At 49.9% G+C, this 16,492-nt stretch overlaps 1 protein-coding gene across 3 annotated transcripts in view; it reads left to right on the plus strand.

Moving 5' to 3' along the window:
* The window catches only part of ELMO1 (engulfment and cell motility 1), a 220,402-nt gene that overhangs the window by 38,627 nt on the left and 165,283 nt on the right, over window positions 1–16,492 (plus strand). For all 3 annotated transcript variants that reach the window (XM_074284521.1, XM_074284523.1, XM_074284522.1), the window contains exons 5-6: window positions 11,120–11,170; window positions 13,413–13,582. In XM_074284521.1, the coding sequence (XP_074140622.1) occupies window positions 11,120–11,170; window positions 13,413–13,582 (221 nt within the window). The remainder of the gene's footprint in view (window positions 1–11,119; window positions 11,171–13,412; window positions 13,583–16,492) is intronic.

Raw genomic sequence — 16,492 nt, forward strand, 5'->3', positions numbered from 1 at the left:
CCTGTGGCTGGTACTGGGCTGGGTGCTGGGGGGGAGACGAGAGACCATCAACCTCTACTCTGAGGGAGCTTCCGTTCTAACCACTGACTCGCAAGTGTGTCAACATGTGCATGCAGGGCAATAGCAAAAAAAGTATGTCAAGGAACAAAGCACAATAAAAAGCTGCTATCAATTCAACTACATCTGAGAGGTGTTTGAGAGCTGCTCTAGAACTCCTAGGGCTAGGCCTAGAACTGTCCTAGAGCTGGCCCACAGGCAGTTCTAGAGCTATCCTAGACCTAGGCTTAGAATTGTTCTAGAGCTATCCTAGAGCCAGGTCTATAGTTGTCTTGGAGCTAGAGAGCTAGGCCTAGAACTGTCCTAGAGCTGGCCCACAGGTAGTTCTAGAGCTAGGCTTAAAATTGTTCTAGAGCTATCCTAGTGCCAGGTCTAGAGTTGTCTTGGAGCTAGAGAGCTAGGCCTAGAACTGTCCTAGAGCTGGCCCACAGGTAGTTCTAGAGCTAGGCTTAAAATTGTTCTAGAGCTATCCTAGAGTCAGGTCTAGAGTTGTCTTAGAGCTGTCTTGGAGCTAGAGAGCTAAAGAGCTAGGCCTAGGAGCTGGCCCAGAGTTGACCTAGAATTAGGCCTAGAGTTGGTCTAGAGTTTTCTTAGAACTAGACTTAGAGCTGGTCTAGAACTGACCTAGAACTCTCCTAAAGCTGGCCTAGAGCTGTCATAGCCTAGATTTAGAGCTGGGCTAGAACTAGGCTTAGAGTTGATCTAGAGCTGTCCTAGAACTGACCTAGAGCTGATCTAGAACTAGGCCTAGAACTGGCCAAAACCTAGTCTAGTCTAGAGCTGCCTAGAATAAGGACTAGAATTGTCCTAGAGCTGACCTAGAGCTGGGTCTAGAATTGGTATAGAAGTGTCTTGGAGCTAGGCCTAGAGATGTCCTAGAACTGGTCTAGAACTCTCCTAGAGCTAGGCCTAGTCTAGAGCTGATCTAGAGCTAGGTATAAAGTTGGTCTAGAGCTGGTCTAGAATTCTTCTAGAGCTGACCTAGAGCTACGTCTAGAGGGTCTAACAACTGTCCTAGATCTAGGCTTAGCATTGAGCTTTCTTGGAGCTAGGCCTAAAGCTGTCCTAGAGTTGGTCTAAAGCTGTCCTAGACCTAAAGTTATCCTAGAGCTAGGTCTAGAACTTTCCTAAAACTGGCCTAGAGCTAGGTCTAGAATTGTCTTAGAGCTGTCCTAGAGCTGTTCTAGAGCTAGGCCTAGAATTGGGAACTTTCTTGGAGCTAGGTCTAGAGCTGTCCTAGAGCTAGGTCTAGAATTGCCCTAGAAGTAGGCCTAGAACTGTCCTAAAGCTGTCCTAGAGCTAGGCCTAGAGTTGGTTTAGAGCTGGCCTAGAACTGTCCTAAAGCTGACCTAGAGCTAGGTCGAGAGTTGTCTTAGAACTGTCCTAGGGTTGTTGTAGAGCTAGGCTTAGAGCTATTCTAGAGCTAGGCGAAAAGCTAGTCTAGAGCTAGGCTAACTTTACACTGGCGTGGTTTTTCTTATGACTTCTTAAGTGCTCACTTAAGCGTATCTCCCACTTGAGCCTGGAACCCCGGGCTGGTCTGGATCGCTGCCACCTCCTGCCCTGGTCTCAAACTGCAGGTTCTGGGCCATTCCTGAACTGTATCGCACATAACGTCCTTTATCCCTGCTCTCTCTGGTGAATTTTTAGATTCCCTGGGGGGGGCAGTTTATAGAGAATTGGGGTTCTTTTAGTTCCCAACTCACTGCTGCCTTCCCACACTTCCCAACATTATCATTCCCCAAGTGACTCTGGAAAATGGGTGAATTAAGGACACATTTTCTCAATAGTACAGAAAATCAATTTTCTAAGGAGTGAGTACTAAATTGCAGCTACAAAAACAATTTCAGTGGGTAACTTCAACATCCTACTACTAGAATATGAAAAATCAAAAAGGAAATAAGCCAAAAAGAAATTACTTCCATAACTAGAATGCTGAGAAAAAATGTGCCTTTCAAAGAAATAGGGAAAGAACTGAACCAAAAAAGGTATGAATACACTGTCACTTTCAATGTCTAGTGTATATTTCAGAAATTAATAATGGAATAGGGGCATTGATTTAAACTTTTTTATCTATTATACTATACTAAAAATAATAAGGTAGCAATTGCTAAATGTTACATGGAGACTAAAGTTACTTGCTTTATAATGCTTGAGACAAAGATTAAATTAGAGAAATAAAAAAAATAAAGATAACATTAGTATAGAATACATGAAGATCAATGGGGTAGAACAAGAGAAGCAATATCCCTGGGTGCTTACATTAACAAGAAGGGAAAATAAGACCTTTATTTGTTCATTTCTCTTAGCGGCATTAAGAATAACAGAGGGTCCAAAACTGGGGAGATTTTGGTGTCCCCTGCCCATGCAGGCCAACTTGGGAGTGCCGCGACTCTATTCAGGGTGCCAAAGTTTAGGAAGGAAATCGTATTGTCATGTTAGAGTGAGTCCATCCAGGGAAGAAGGGGCTCAGAGCAGACTCTTAGTAGAAGGGTGCTCTACCTGGAGGAGCGAGGACTTAGGAGCAAGATGAGGCAGGCCAGTCAGATGAAAGAGTATTAGCTGGGTCCTGCCTGGTCCCACAGCACAGACCCAGAAGCAGAAGCTGGGTTGGTAGCCACAGAGAAGAGGGTTTGCCTTGGAGGAGGGTCAGTGGCACAGTTGGTCTGTGGATGTAGGAGGCTCCCCCTGCATGCCCTTAGATGTGGCTAGGAAAGCTTTCTTGTTTTCGAGGTAGAGGGTTAGATGGTCTCTGAGGTTTTAACAACCTTTGATTCTGTGGGCCTCTGAAATTAAAAATTCTTTTTTAAAATCTTTAATGCATTTTAAAAACTTGCTGCTTAAATATGAGACCAATAACATGGTGCTAAATGGAGGGGACTAATTTTGGAGCAGGTGGACCATGGGTAAAACCCAGTTCTGCCACTTTTCTCTGCAGTAAGCCCCTGGATCAGTCACTTCCCTCTCCCCAAATCTCGGTTTTCTTATCTCTTTATCTTAACCTTTATCCATGTCTTTATCTTATTTCTTTATTTTAACCTTTATCTATGTCTTCATCTCATCTCTATCTTAACATTTATCAATGTCTCTATCTTATCTCTTTATCTTAACTTCTATCTTTGTCTTTATCTTAACTTTTATCTATATCTTTATCTCTTTATTTTTACCTTTATCTTATCTCTTTATCTTAACCTTTGTATTTATCTTTTCTATCTTTATCTTTTTCTGTGTCTTTATCTTATCTATAAAGTAAAATTTGGGGCTAAATGATCTCTAAAGTCTCTTTTGGCTCCAAATCTCTGGTCACTTCATTCTAATTATTGCACCTAATATAACAGCAACAGAATTAAAAGAGAAACTCAAGTAAAAATGATTGAACAAATTTTAAAAGAACTATTGAAGGCTAATAAAATTTATTTTTATTTTAGATTCTATTTATATTATTTCATTGAGTTGCTAATAAGGAATGATGGTTGTGAAGAATACAGTGATGTCTGGGGAGCGGCTCAGTGTGGGGAAGGCTTCTGTGCTCCTGTGGTCCCGAGGCCCGAGTGATGTGAGCCCTCCCTCTCCTGAGGCCCACTGAAGGTCTTCACGGCCTGACAGATGGAAAGGAGAGCCTCCATACCAATCCAGAAGCCCTTGAAGCCCCTCACCCAGAAGGGCCAGCTGTCTGCCCTAATCCACACCAGCCTTTGTGGATTTCAATTAGCTTGCTGACTTGCTCCCCCATGAATTGGGCTCTAGACCCTTGGGGGCAGAAGGTCCCTGAAACCCCTCCCCCAGGCCACATCCAACTCCCAGGAGAGAAGGCTCTAATTCCCTTGTTGGAAGCATTGGAGCTGTGAAGCGACTCTCCTGGAGTCCAGCAGGATCTGCCCTTTCCATGGGGACTCTCGGACGCATTGGCCACATCCTTCCATTCTCTAAGGTTAGATTCTGGAGAGCGGGGACCGTCTGGCTTTTGGAGTCATGTCCCTGGCACTGAGCACAGAGCATACTCATTGACTCTGTGCAGAAATTGAACCCAAGACCTCTGCCTCTGGGGCCAGGACTCTTGCCATTGACATGGGCTCTGGATTTAGAAGGAGGAGAAGCCCCGGGCCCTCTTTCAGCCTGGCTGAAACAGTTTGCTCATCTGCAAAATGGGAGAGGATAAGACTTACAACCTGATGTTGCAGAGGAGGCTCGGGAAAGGCTCTGTGCCCCTTCAAGGGTGTAAAACAGGGAGCCAGCCTGGTTGTGCCAGAACCTCAGCCAGCCCATTTTATGTTGTGAGAGACTTGGAGATCACATTGTGTGAGGTGCTTGCTGAAGGTCACCACAGTGGCCAGAGGCAGCTGGCATGGACCCAAATGCAGCAGTCCATCTCCTGTCCCCTCATGGTGCCCAGGATGGTGCTGTGCTCAAGCCAGGTAAATGCATGAGCTCCAAAGAGAGACACATTGCCCCCCGGGCCTCTCCCACCCAGCCAGCCTTGCCCAGGGAAGGAGCTTGATGAGCTCAGCTCCAATACCAATGGTAGCTCAGCACCACCACCATGGCCACTGGAGGTGACCCGGGGGCTTCCTGTAAATGCAGAGCTCAGCTTCAGGATCTGGGACTTTTCTGGGCCACAGCCTCGATCTTGTCCTTCCCAGCCCAGATCTCCTCATTGCACGTGGATGATTAGGGGCTGGGTGAGTCTGGGAGGCTAAGGAGGTGCCCTTTGAGTGACTGACGACATGAAGGCCTGAATGGAAGGCCGGTGACTGAAGGGTGCAGAGTCTACTCTGGCTCCTGCCTTCCCCTTCCATCCACCCCTGAAGCAATGGAGTAGTACCCAGAGGGTGGGTCTTATGGTCAGGGGACATGGCTGATTCACTATTATTTGTGCTAGAATTGATCCTGGACAGGGCACTCTGAGTCTTCGAGCCTTGATTTATTAGTCAATAATATGGGCATAAAATGTTTTCTGCTGCAGGTTTATTGTGAGGGCTAAATGGGATCACGCCTGAACAATCCTTCAAGCTGAAAATGCTGAAAATCATGTGGTTATCTAGGAGTTTATCCCTCTCTGTCAACTCTGTTGTCTGGGAAAAATGACCAGGCTCTCCATCTTTAGGGTTTCTTTTGGCTGAATGGTTTAATAGTCCCAACCCAACTCAGTCAGTCAGCAAGTGCTATTAGGTACCTACTGTGTGCCAGGCATTATGCTACTGGTGGGAGAACAAAAACAAAACAGGATCAGTCCATGCCCCCTTGGGGACTTTCACCGCCCCCCCCCCCCTGGCCAATACGCCATGTTCTCTCTAAGGCTCTGTGGACCTCCATGGACCCTGAGCAACCATTGAAGCAAAACTTGGACTTTCAGAAGGTTTTAAATTAAATTAAAATGAAAACAGCTTGTTTGTGATCACATAGTCAGTCTGTCAGCAGTGAGGCTCAAACACAGGTCTTCCTGGCTGCCAGATGAGTTTCCATTCATTATTTCATAATACCTTAGCATGGAACAGAAAGCATATTATGCTTGGGGTCCTCTGGGAGTGCCTGGCTCCTCCTCCTGTTAATGCTCTCCCTTCTCTCTCTTCACCCACATGTAGCTGATAAAGTCTAAAGGCACCAAACATCTCCCCCACCCATGTCCTATTTGGACCCCTCTTGTAGGCCGGACGGCCTCCTCTGGGAGACGTTGGACCTTCGCGCTATGTCTTTGGCTTGGCCTAGACATTCTCCCTGTTGTCAACTTCAGGACTGTTTTATTCCTGTTTTTCCTCTTTTCTCTCCTGACATGACTTCATGTAAATCCACATTAAGAAAAACCTTCCAAGAGGAAAGTGCCCCCCCTCCCATTGTCAGTGTTCTCTGTGAAGGACCGGCAGGATCCAGATTTTCCAGAGTTTGTTCTCTTGCTTCTAGGAAACAGTTGCCCCGCCTCTGGGTGGGTTTGACATGAGAGATTTTTTCAAGCAGAATTCAGTTCAGTGAATGAAAGAAAAAGGGGGAGAAAGATAAAAAAGAGGATGGAAATTTGGATCCTTGTCAGGGTAAGGTGAGGGTGATTGATGGGGCTGGCGAAAAGGTGCCCGATTTAAGACAAACAGCCTCCGCCTACAGCCCTTAAACCCATGCCCTCTTCCCCAAGGAAGGCAGGTGGCCATCTAACAGAAAGTGCCCGCTCCCTGGTCACTAAATGAGGAGATCTCCTTGGGGCCTTTGGATGCCTGATGCCTCCTGGCAGCACATGCCACGGAGGACGTACGTGTCCGTGTGCCCAGAACTGCTGCCTCTATTTCTCTTCCCAGGACCATTCTGTTGTAACCTAGCAACAAGTGCATTTCGTATTGCCCCCCCCGGGATTTCATTCAGGCTGAATCCTCAAACAGAACGCAGACAGTCATGCGAGGGAAAAGGGGAAAATAAATCTTGGAGATGATGAAATAGTGGATGAGAATAACAAAGCAGAATCTGGCTCGGGCTTAGTCAAATAAACACGGTCATTTGCAACAAGAGCCAGGGCAGGCCTGGCCGGCGCTCTCGCTCAGTCTGCGTGGTCTTCTGCCACATCACCTCTGCTGGAGCCGGGCCCGGGACAGAAGCTGGGCCCTTGTGTCCTCAGCTGGAGAACAGGACAAACTGCTCCGTGGCGGGCTGACAACAGAGCAATTGTCTGCCTGGATGAGGGGCTGAGCGGGTGGGGGAGACAGCTGCAGGGGGTGGGGGTGGGGGGCAGGGCCTTGGGATCCTTCTGCAGAATGCATTCCTGGGATCCAGGCAGAAGCCGCGTTGCAGAGCCCCATCTGTGTAAAGATGCGGAGCCCAGAAGAGCTTCCTCCAGAAGGGCCTCTTCTGAAGGCAAATGGGGCGGGTAGGAGGTTGCCTTTGTTTCCCCTGGCTCACATTTCCAGCATAGAGTGGTGCTCACAGTAGGCGCTTAATAAATGCTCATAGAAGGGAAAGCTGTGTTTACATTATCGGTAGTATCAGTTTCCTGCACTACCCTGCCGTACAAGCACTGGGCTTTTTCCATCATGGGCGGTAGATGAGGTTCCCCGGGTGGCCTGGGAATGAGTAACCATCTCCCTAGCTCTGGGAGGTCTCCAAATCGCATTCTGTTCCTGACTCCATTCCAGCCCCACGTGAGCTCTGGGAGGGGAGCCTAAAGCTGCATTTGACAGATGGGGACACTGAGGCTTGGGGGAAGGGGTATAGCAAAAGGCTGAGGTTAAGATTTGGGTTTGAATCCTGCCACCTGGGTGATCTTGGGCAGTCACATCCCCCCCCCCCACATCCCCACGTGGCTTCCTCAGTTTCTCTACTGTAAAATGGGAGCATCAGATAAGATGACCACTTCAGCCCCTTCTAGCTCTAGGCCATTGGCATCCAGCCTGTGAGTGGCCTCTGGTGAGATCCAGGCCAGGTTTTCCTGATTCCTAGGGCAGGCACCTCCACAAGGGCAGAGCAGTGCCCCGGCCTCCAGCCCCTTTCCCCCTGATCAGTGCTGGGGGCTGGGGAGGAAGTCTGGACAAGAAACTCTTCTCCCTCCTGGAGGCTGGACAGGCTGTTTGGCCTCAGGCCTCCTGGCCTCCTTGGGCACTTGGCCTCCAGTGCCTGACCTCGGGCCTTCTGGCCTTGGGAGCCTGGCCTCGGCCTCGGACCTCCCGGCCTCCTGATGCTCCTTTCTCTCTTTTCTCTGATGCCTCCAGGTACCAGGTGGGGAGGGGGACCAGGGCGAAGGCTTCTGGGGCTGCTTCTTTAACAGAACCCCTGACTGGGGGGTCTCCGGTTGAGACTGGGTCTGTTTCCTGCCCCGTGTGGGTGGGTTCTGAACACGGCGATTTCTGGCGGCAAAGCCCCTCTCTCATCAGGCTGCCGAGAGACCCTTCCTCCTGAAGCATCTCCCCACTCTAGGTGACACAGGTCAGCGCCAGGCGGGGCGGAGCCCGGGCCGGGAGAGGCGTGACCAGAGCTAGGAGGGGGCGTGGCCAGAGCTAGGAAAAAGGTAGCCTGGTCCGGGAGGCGCCTGGCCGGGGGGCGTGGCCAGAGCCAGAAAGAAAGGTGGTCTGGGCTGAGAGGGCAGTGACCAGAGCCTGGGGCGTGGCCTGGGTCTCGGTGGGCGTGATCAGAACTGGGAGGGGCGTGGCCTGGGTAGGGGAAACATTTTTTAAATCATCTCCCGGGCTTTGCTTGTTTTAATGTACTTTGGTGAGAAGATGGTTAAGAGGCAGGGCCCAGGATCTGAGGCCTGGGTTCGAATCCGCCTTGGGAGTGACTAGGCGAGTGACCTGAGCACGTTGTCTAATGTGAAGTGCCTCAGTTTCCTCGTGTGTAGAGTTTGGCCCCCAGTTTCCTTCCACATCTGCCGCCAGGACCTGTGAGGGACTTCTTCATTGGGAGGCACGGCCCAAGGGCGCCGGGACGGCTTCCTCCCCTGAGCTTCTGGCGGGAGGCCTGGACCAGGATTTCCCAGGGGGCGGTCCCGGTTCCACCCGCCCCTGTCCGCCGGGACACACACCCACTTGGGGGAGAGTCCGGAGCAGGGCACCGAGTCAGGGTCTCCCCTCTTCTCCGCCTCTGGAGCCTGAGGGAATGACGACTTGGATGTTCTTGTTCTGATAAATGCCCCTCCCCCGGGTCCACTCGGCGCCCCCGCCCCCATGCCTCCCTCACTGGATCCTGGAGGAGGGTGGGCCCCTCCACCCCCAGAGCCCAGCCTTGCTGGACTGTGCGAGGGATGATGGGTGGGGGAAGAGCGGGGCTCAGAGTGGGGGGGGGCCACATCTGGGGGCTTCCTTCCCAGCTGGAGGGGGGCCCAAGACGGGCTGGGGGGAGGGGGAGCCAAGCCCGTCCTCATGCCTGGGTCCCAGGACATTTCGCAGTTGTGCTCGGGCCTGCGCTTGGCCAGCGGAGCCAGAGTGTGAGCTGATTGAATTCATCTGAGCAGGGCTGCTTGGGGCCGGATCACCCCTCCCCCACACTTGGCCCTGGCGCTCTGGCCGCAGAGGCAGCCCTAATGAGCTCCCTGCTAAACATCTCCCGAGCCCTGGGCACAGCTGGCCCTGGCAGCCAGCGCGCCCGGCCACAGCTGTGTAGTTATGGCCTCCAGCCAGGTGCCTGTGCCCCCAGGATGCCAGGCAGCCGGCCCAGGCTGGCGGGCGCTGCGCCGTCATCGTTCGGATGGGCATCTGGAGGGGCCATAAATGGTGGTCTTTGGGGCTGGGATCAGAGGGTCCCAATCTTATTTCTGACTGTTGTGACCTCAGGGACCTCAAGGAATTCTGGGCCTCCACTCACTCAGACCAGGGAGTGGGACTCAGTGGTGTCTGGGGTCCGTCCTCACTAATCAGTGAAGCAGTCCGATAGCGGGATCAGGAGTCAGGAAAACGAGTTCAAATGTGCTCCCTCCCAGCCTGGTGAGCTGGGGCCCATCGGGGCCTTCTCTTCTTTTCTGTCAATAGAGGGGGGGCGTACTGAGGGACCCCAAGAATCCTCCTGGCTCTGAACCTGTGATGCAAAGCAACCTGCCTCAGTTTGCCCATCTGTAAAAGGAGAAGATTGGGTGCCATGCTTTCTGATATTCTAACTCCATCTTATATGTAAAAAAACCTGAGATATTTTCTTCCCCCATTGGAAAGGGAGGGCCTGAGGGCGGGAACCATGGTTCCTGCATGAGTCTGACTCTCTAAGCCCCTCTGTCTATCTGTCTAGCACTAAAAGCCACGATTTTCTAAAAGGTGAGAGGAGTTCTGAGGGAGCCTCAGAGACCCTGCCACGCTCTTTGGGGGGGGGACAGAAGAGCTGTCCTATTCGTGTCCCCTAATATCTCTTTGCTTGAAGAACTTTCTCACCAGAATTTTCTAGAAAGCAGGAGGAGATCTGAGAGAGCCTGGGAGACTGCCGTGCTCTTTGTTAGTTTTTCCACTCGCCCCCCTCTGCAAAGATGATCTGGGGAGGCTTTCACCGTCCCCCTGCCCGGCTCTCAGTCTCCCTGATATCTCGGTCTGGTGGTTGCTCCTTTGCCTTTGCATTAGCTCCTTGGCGCTTCTAGGTGCTCACCTCTGGCACACCTGAATGCATTTACAGGTGAAACTCCGGCCTTCTTAGTCCTCTTGGCAGAGAGGTCATGGGCGTGGTGGCTGAGGAGACTGCGTGCAAGGGCAGGGAGCCAGGAGAAGGGCCGACTGTGTCACAGGCTGCCACGTGGGGGAGGCCACGGCTTGTGGCCTCCAGAGGAGAATTGCTGAGGCAAATCCCAGATTGAGGAAAGAGAAAGCCTCCTGCCCACTGAGCTGTCTGGAAGGGGCCTGGGCCCCCTTAGGTGTGTACAGGGCAGAGGACTGTGTTCTCAGAAGGGCTTCCACCCAGGGCCGCGGAACAGTCTGTGATTCCTCCCTGATGATCCAGACAGAGCACTCCTTGGGGCCTATGAATATCCAAGCACAATGACTCTAGGATCAGAGCAGCAGTGTTCTAGTCAAGGACCAAGAAACATTTATTCTGCTCCTACTGTGTGCCAGGCACCATGCTAAACACATGTCACAGAGACATAAGACAAAGGCACAAGACAGCCCTGCCCTCCTGGAGCACACAGAGTTGTCCAAACAAATCAATCTCTTAGCACAGGGCCTTGCACACGGCAGGCACTAAATAAATGTTTACTGAATTAAACTGAACTGTGTACAAACAAGATCAGTACTTAGTAAATTGGAAATAAGCAGAGAGAAGGTGCTAGCTCTGGGGGATTGGGAACACTCCTGGAGGGAGGCAGGCTGCAGAGACTTCTCTGTACACATAGTGACTCACGCCATCTGAATTAACTGGTATAAACTCTCTGGCAACCTTAAATTACTATAAAACCCCTGACCATTACCCACCCGTAGAATGTCACCTCCTGGAGGTCAGGACGTCGTCCTTGTATCTCCAGGCCTTAGCACGGCGCCTGGCCCCACAATGCTGGTTATCTGGTGGTTTGTTGGTGGTCTGTCTAAAAATATTTATCGAAACCCAACTTGGAAATGACCTAAACAAGAGTAAGCAGGCGTGCCAGGGAAGTATCACCAATGCCTTCTTTTACTTTTTTCAGAATCGCAACGAAATAAAGAATGGAGCCATTCTGAGGCTAGCAACCTCACCGGTAAGCTGCTCTCTTGTTCCTAGCTCTCCTCTCCCTGAACTTTCTCCCATCTTCCCCTCAGAAGGCTTGTCTGGTTCCCAGCTCTTCTTTTCCTGTCCCCGCCCTCCCTTCAGAAGACTGCCATGATGGTCAGGTGGAGAAGCTTGAAGGGTCCCATTCATTTAGCGTTCATCAGAAGTCTCTCCTTCCAAAGGTCTCTACAGACTCCACCTCACCCAGAGATCTCATTCTCCCATGAGAGCAGAGGAAGTTGGTGGAAATTTGAGATAAATTCTCTATTATCCTTTTTTTTTCCTCTCCTGTTTTGAGTTCAGGGGCTTCTAAAAGAACCCCATTTTACAGAGAGAAGTACCAACACTTAGTAGTTAATTCAGGTCATTCTAATGCCTATAGAGTTGCTGACCCTGATGGGGCAGAGTGTGGATTTTGACCCTGTGGGCCACCTCTATATCTTTTACTTCTGTAGGAGATGGGAGAGGAAGGCAGGGCCTCTGTGATGTCTAGAATCAAAAGCCATGAGCCTTTGGGCCTCAGAGGGATGGCATCTTTAAAGTGCTTGACATGTTCTCTGTAGTAGAGAGAAAGTAGAAAATAGTGGGGAGCATTTGGGGACCTCTCCAGAGGAATTTGTCCCAAAGGGATTTATCCTTTCCACAACTGCTCCCGTGTGACAGACTCTTCCAACCCCCCAATGACTTCTCTTCTTTATTAGTTGTGTCTGTGTACTTTGAGAAGTAGCCCAGGACAGGACAAGGCCCTGGGCTTGGAGTCACCAGCTGTGTAACTCTGGACAAGTTAGTTAGCCCCTTTGTGCTTTTGCAAAGCACAGCACCATCTATTTGGAGTCCAAAGCCTGAGGTTCAGACCTCATGTTAGTATTTAGTTTGCATTACCATATGCTCTCTGGACCTCAGTTTCCCCATCTTTAAAATGACCTGGCTGGCTAGGCTGGAAGGGTCCATCTAGTTCTCAATCCCTCGAGGCACTTGAGATCTGCTCACGATTTGCCTCCAGTCTACAGTAGAAGAGCAGAGCTGGGATTTGAAGCAGGGCTCTTCTTAGAGCTGGTCTGTGGCGCTCCCCCCACAGCCCCCCTCAGCGCACCCCCTTTTTTCTGCCCGTTGGGGAGGACTGAACAAATGGCTACTGAGATCTTTGCCAGCCACGTCTGACCAGTGGTCACTCAGCATTGCCTCAGGCCAGCCTACCCTAGAGGACAAGCACAGGATTTCTTTGAAAATCAGTGTCCCTTAAAAGCGTGGATTGGTCAGGATGAGGAAAGTGTGTCTCCTAGAGAACGCTGGCTCTTGGGGGGGGGCAGCAGCTGATGGGCTTTGGGGCTGGAAGATAACTTCAGCAGCTGCGGACTCCAAGCTGTAGGGGAAGTCTAAGCTCTTCCTTTTACAGATAAGACCAGAAAGGTGAAGGCACTCATCGTACAGGGAGCAGGCAGAGCCTCTGCCTCCAAAGCCAGACAATTTTACAAGAAAAATACCCTTCCCTTTCCTCTTTTTCTCCTTCCTGTTCTCAGGTTGTTTTTTTCCCCCCCTCTCCTACCCCCTGGTGATACTGAATGCCCTCAGGTTGGGGGTGGGGTGGAGTGGAGAGGGGGCTTTACAGAAAATGAAAGTGCATTAAGGACCGGCAGGAAGGGGGCTGCTCCTCCAGGCTGCAGATCCCTCTCTACCTTCCTGTCACTGACTCCCTAGCCAAGTGGAAATACTTGAAGAGAACGCTTCCAGGCTTTGCTGGGCCAGTTCTCAGAGGGGCTGCGTGGAACTCTCCCAGTTAGCGTGCCTGTGAAGGAAAGGCCCAGAGACAGGAGTACTTCATCAAAGGGCTCTCTGGGAGAGGAAACAATTAGTAAGGGGGCCGAGGAAGCTTCCTTTTTGGATGCGTGGACTGGGTGGGCACTTAAGGCCTGGAGCATGGGGGGGTGCTGGACACTTTGGGGCAGCTGGTAAACTCATTAACCCCATACATGAGGTACTGCAGTGTCAGGGACATTATTGTTCTTTTTGGGACCCAGTCCACCCCCAGGGAGGTTGAAGGACTTGGGGGGAGACTAGGCCCCTAGTTACCCCATCTCTCTCACCCTTTCTCTGACGCCATTTACTCCTACTGCTGAAACCCCTGGGGGGAAGCGTGTGGACCCATATGGGGAGAGGGAGTTCCACCTGTATGGCATCTCTGCCGCTCCCATTATGAGGATTTCTTTGTGTTTCCTTTTGTTCCCGGGGAGGCTCAAAATGCCCAGCAGCTCCACGAGCGGATCCAGTCTTCGAGCATGGACGCCAAGCTGGAGGCCCTGAAGGATTTGGCCAGCTATTCCCGGGACATCACATTTGCCCAGGAGTTTATCAATCTGGACGGGATCTCCCTTCTCACCCAGATGGTGGAAAGCGGGACAGAGTAAGTAGATTTGTCCGGCTACCTCACTGTTTCGATTCTTTTCTGGTTTTGAGGCCTTTGTCTCATAAGGGGTACGCTAGTAAATGTTTAACAACTGACTCTTGGGGAAGGGGAAGGTATGGATAGTACTTTTAAGTTTAATCTATAGATTTTTTTTTACTCTCAATGCATAAATTTTATTGTAATTATAATTAAAATTTTATAATTATAATTATGATTATAATTAAAAGTGTTACAATGATCATATAATAGTGTACATTTCATGATTCTGATGGGATTCCAGGCTGCCCTTTGGCCCCCATTTGGCTTTCAGAAAACTTTCAATTTCATGAACATCTATTAAGCAACTACTAAATATCAGACACCGAGCTAAGCATAGAATGATGTGTTCTTATAGATTTACTCATCTACTCTATAGAATTAGATTAGCATTCCCCAGGCCTGCCGTCTAGGGGAGGGGTGGAGGGAGGGAGGGGAAAAATTCGGAACAGAAGGGAGTACAAGGGACAATGTAAAAAAAAAATTAACCATGCATACGTACTGTCAAAAAATGTTACAATTATAAAATTAATAAAAAAATTTTTAATTTAAAAATTAAAAAAAAAAGATTAACATTCCCCATTAGATGTAGTCTCCATGAGAAAAGATTTTTAAAAACATTTTCACTTTATTAAATTTAAACAATCAACAAAGCATCCAATCAAGCCCTGATTTAGGGCAATTGCCAATTTCTGAGATATAAATGCTCTCGCTGAAAATTTAACACCTGGCTCTCACAAGCTGGTCTGAGCTGGCTTTAGCACCTCCCTGCCTGTCAGTCTGTTCGGTCCCCTGTTACTGGTGGTTTTGCAGCATGAAGTCTAACCAAAGTCATCCAAGGTAGTCAGTGGGCAGACCCAGATCTCTTATCTCCAAGATCCCATGGGAAGGGACAGTGCCATTCGAGAATACCAGAGAGTCAGAGTACAAGAAAAATCAGGTCATTTGGGACTCCCCGATTCTCGTTCTGAAATGGAATAGCTCGATGAAACAGGACTCCCTCCTTTGGCTTCCTCTGCCGTCCCTTAGGCTGACCCCATTTCAGAATCCCAAGATGGCGTCACCAGCACAGAGAACTTGGCTGTCTCTCCAGCTCAAAAGGCCGATTCCCCCAGTGAGGTTTGTAGAGTAACTGTCCCAGGGTGGTGCGGATGTCCCCCGAGGGACTCTGATGGGGGTCTCTGGAGCTGACAGTCTCCTTTGTTGGTTCAGATCAGTACTGCCACTGCTTGTGTTCATTTCCTGAATCAGCCATCCATGGCACCCCAAAGTCTCTCTGCCTACTCTAGCCTAGTAGAAGGCGGAGGGTGATAAACTGGCATCAGAAAGAGCTGGGTTCAAATTCTACCTTCTACCTGTTTGTCTGTGGGCACACTTAACCTTTGGTGGCATCTGTTTCCTTCTCTGTATAATGGGGATAGTATGTACCACCCCTTGTCTCCCCGGCATGGGCTCTCAGAGGCCAGGTTGCATCTCTCCCTACCAAGGTACATCCGGCTCCTCCTTAAAAGCCCTAGTGAGTGGGGGCTCCCCAGGGGCCACATGAGCCTCAGGGGAACACTGATGGGCCCTTCCTGACACCAAGCCAAATTTTATCTCTTTGCTCATAGTTCTGACGGGAGCAGCCATGTCTCACCAGGCCATCCTTTGTCCTCAGGATCTTTTTTTTTCTGTGTTAAGCATCCTCCCTTCCTTGGCTCCAAATGCTTCCTTGATCTGGTCACTTTCCTTTAGATTAGGGGTTCTCAAACTACAGCCCGCAAGCCAGAACCATCCCGTTGAGGACATTTATGCGGCCCGCCGGGTTATGGCAAATGGGCTGAGGGATGGAGACAGAGTGTGAGTTTTTGTTTTTACTATAGTCCGGCCCTCCAACAGTCTGAGGGACAGTGAACTGGCCCCCTATTTAAAAAGTTTGAGGACCACTGCTTTAGACCCTTCCTAGTTCTTGGGGGCTTGTAAATATGGTCTCCAGATAATCTTTCTTTTATTCTGCTGCCTTAGAACAGAATGTTAAGGACTGGCCGGCCCTTGGGCCCTCTCCTCTTGTCCTTTCCCTGCTTGAACCTGGGCTCTGATAGGTGAGTTGTTACCTTATTTGAACTCAAAACAGACTGCGAAATTGTATCCCCTTGGCTACCTGCATCTTCCCATCCAAATCCCCTGCAGCTGATTCACTCCTTTCCTCCTTGTCCAGTACTGAGCTGCCTCAACCTTCTCCCAGAGTCCCCTGGAGTTCTGAATTCAAATCCAGCCTTAAGCCTTTACCAGGGTACCAGATTGTACCCTGCACAAATCTCTTAACATTTTTTTGCATTAACTTGCCCCACTAAACTGTAGGTTCTTTAAGGTCATGGATTGCCTTATTCCCACATTTATATTAGTGTACTCCTTGGCACTTTGTGAGCATTTAATAATTTTATGCATTCTTCCATTCATCTGATATTAGACTATTCATAAACATTTGCAAAGAAGTCAAGAGTCAAAAGCCATTAAGCACTTACTATGTGCCAGGAACTGCTGAGTCAAATAACTCATTAAGCACCTACTGTGTGCCAGGAACTGCTGGGTCAAAAACCATTAAGTACCTACTGTGTGCTGAGAACTAGCACAAGCTGCTCCTTGCCCCCATGAAGCTCCCAGTCTAATGAGTAGTTGAAATGGAGGGGGGGGTGTCAGAAGGAGGGAACCTGAGGAGGTGAGACTTTCACAGCTGATTTCATCTAACAGAATGATGAGTTTCTGAAGATGCTGAAGTCCAGGAAAGCAGCCAGTTGGGAAATGAGGGGTGAATTCCCAAAGAGCCCTCTCTATATACTTTCACCATGCACATAACGGTAGCTTCTATGCCACTTCTGCAGCTAGATGGCA

This window comes from Sminthopsis crassicaudata, chromosome 1, assembly GCF_048593235.1.
Source record: "Sminthopsis crassicaudata isolate SCR6 chromosome 1, ASM4859323v1, whole genome shotgun sequence".
NCBI lineage: Eukaryota > Metazoa > Chordata > Mammalia > Dasyuromorphia > Dasyuridae > Sminthopsis > Sminthopsis crassicaudata.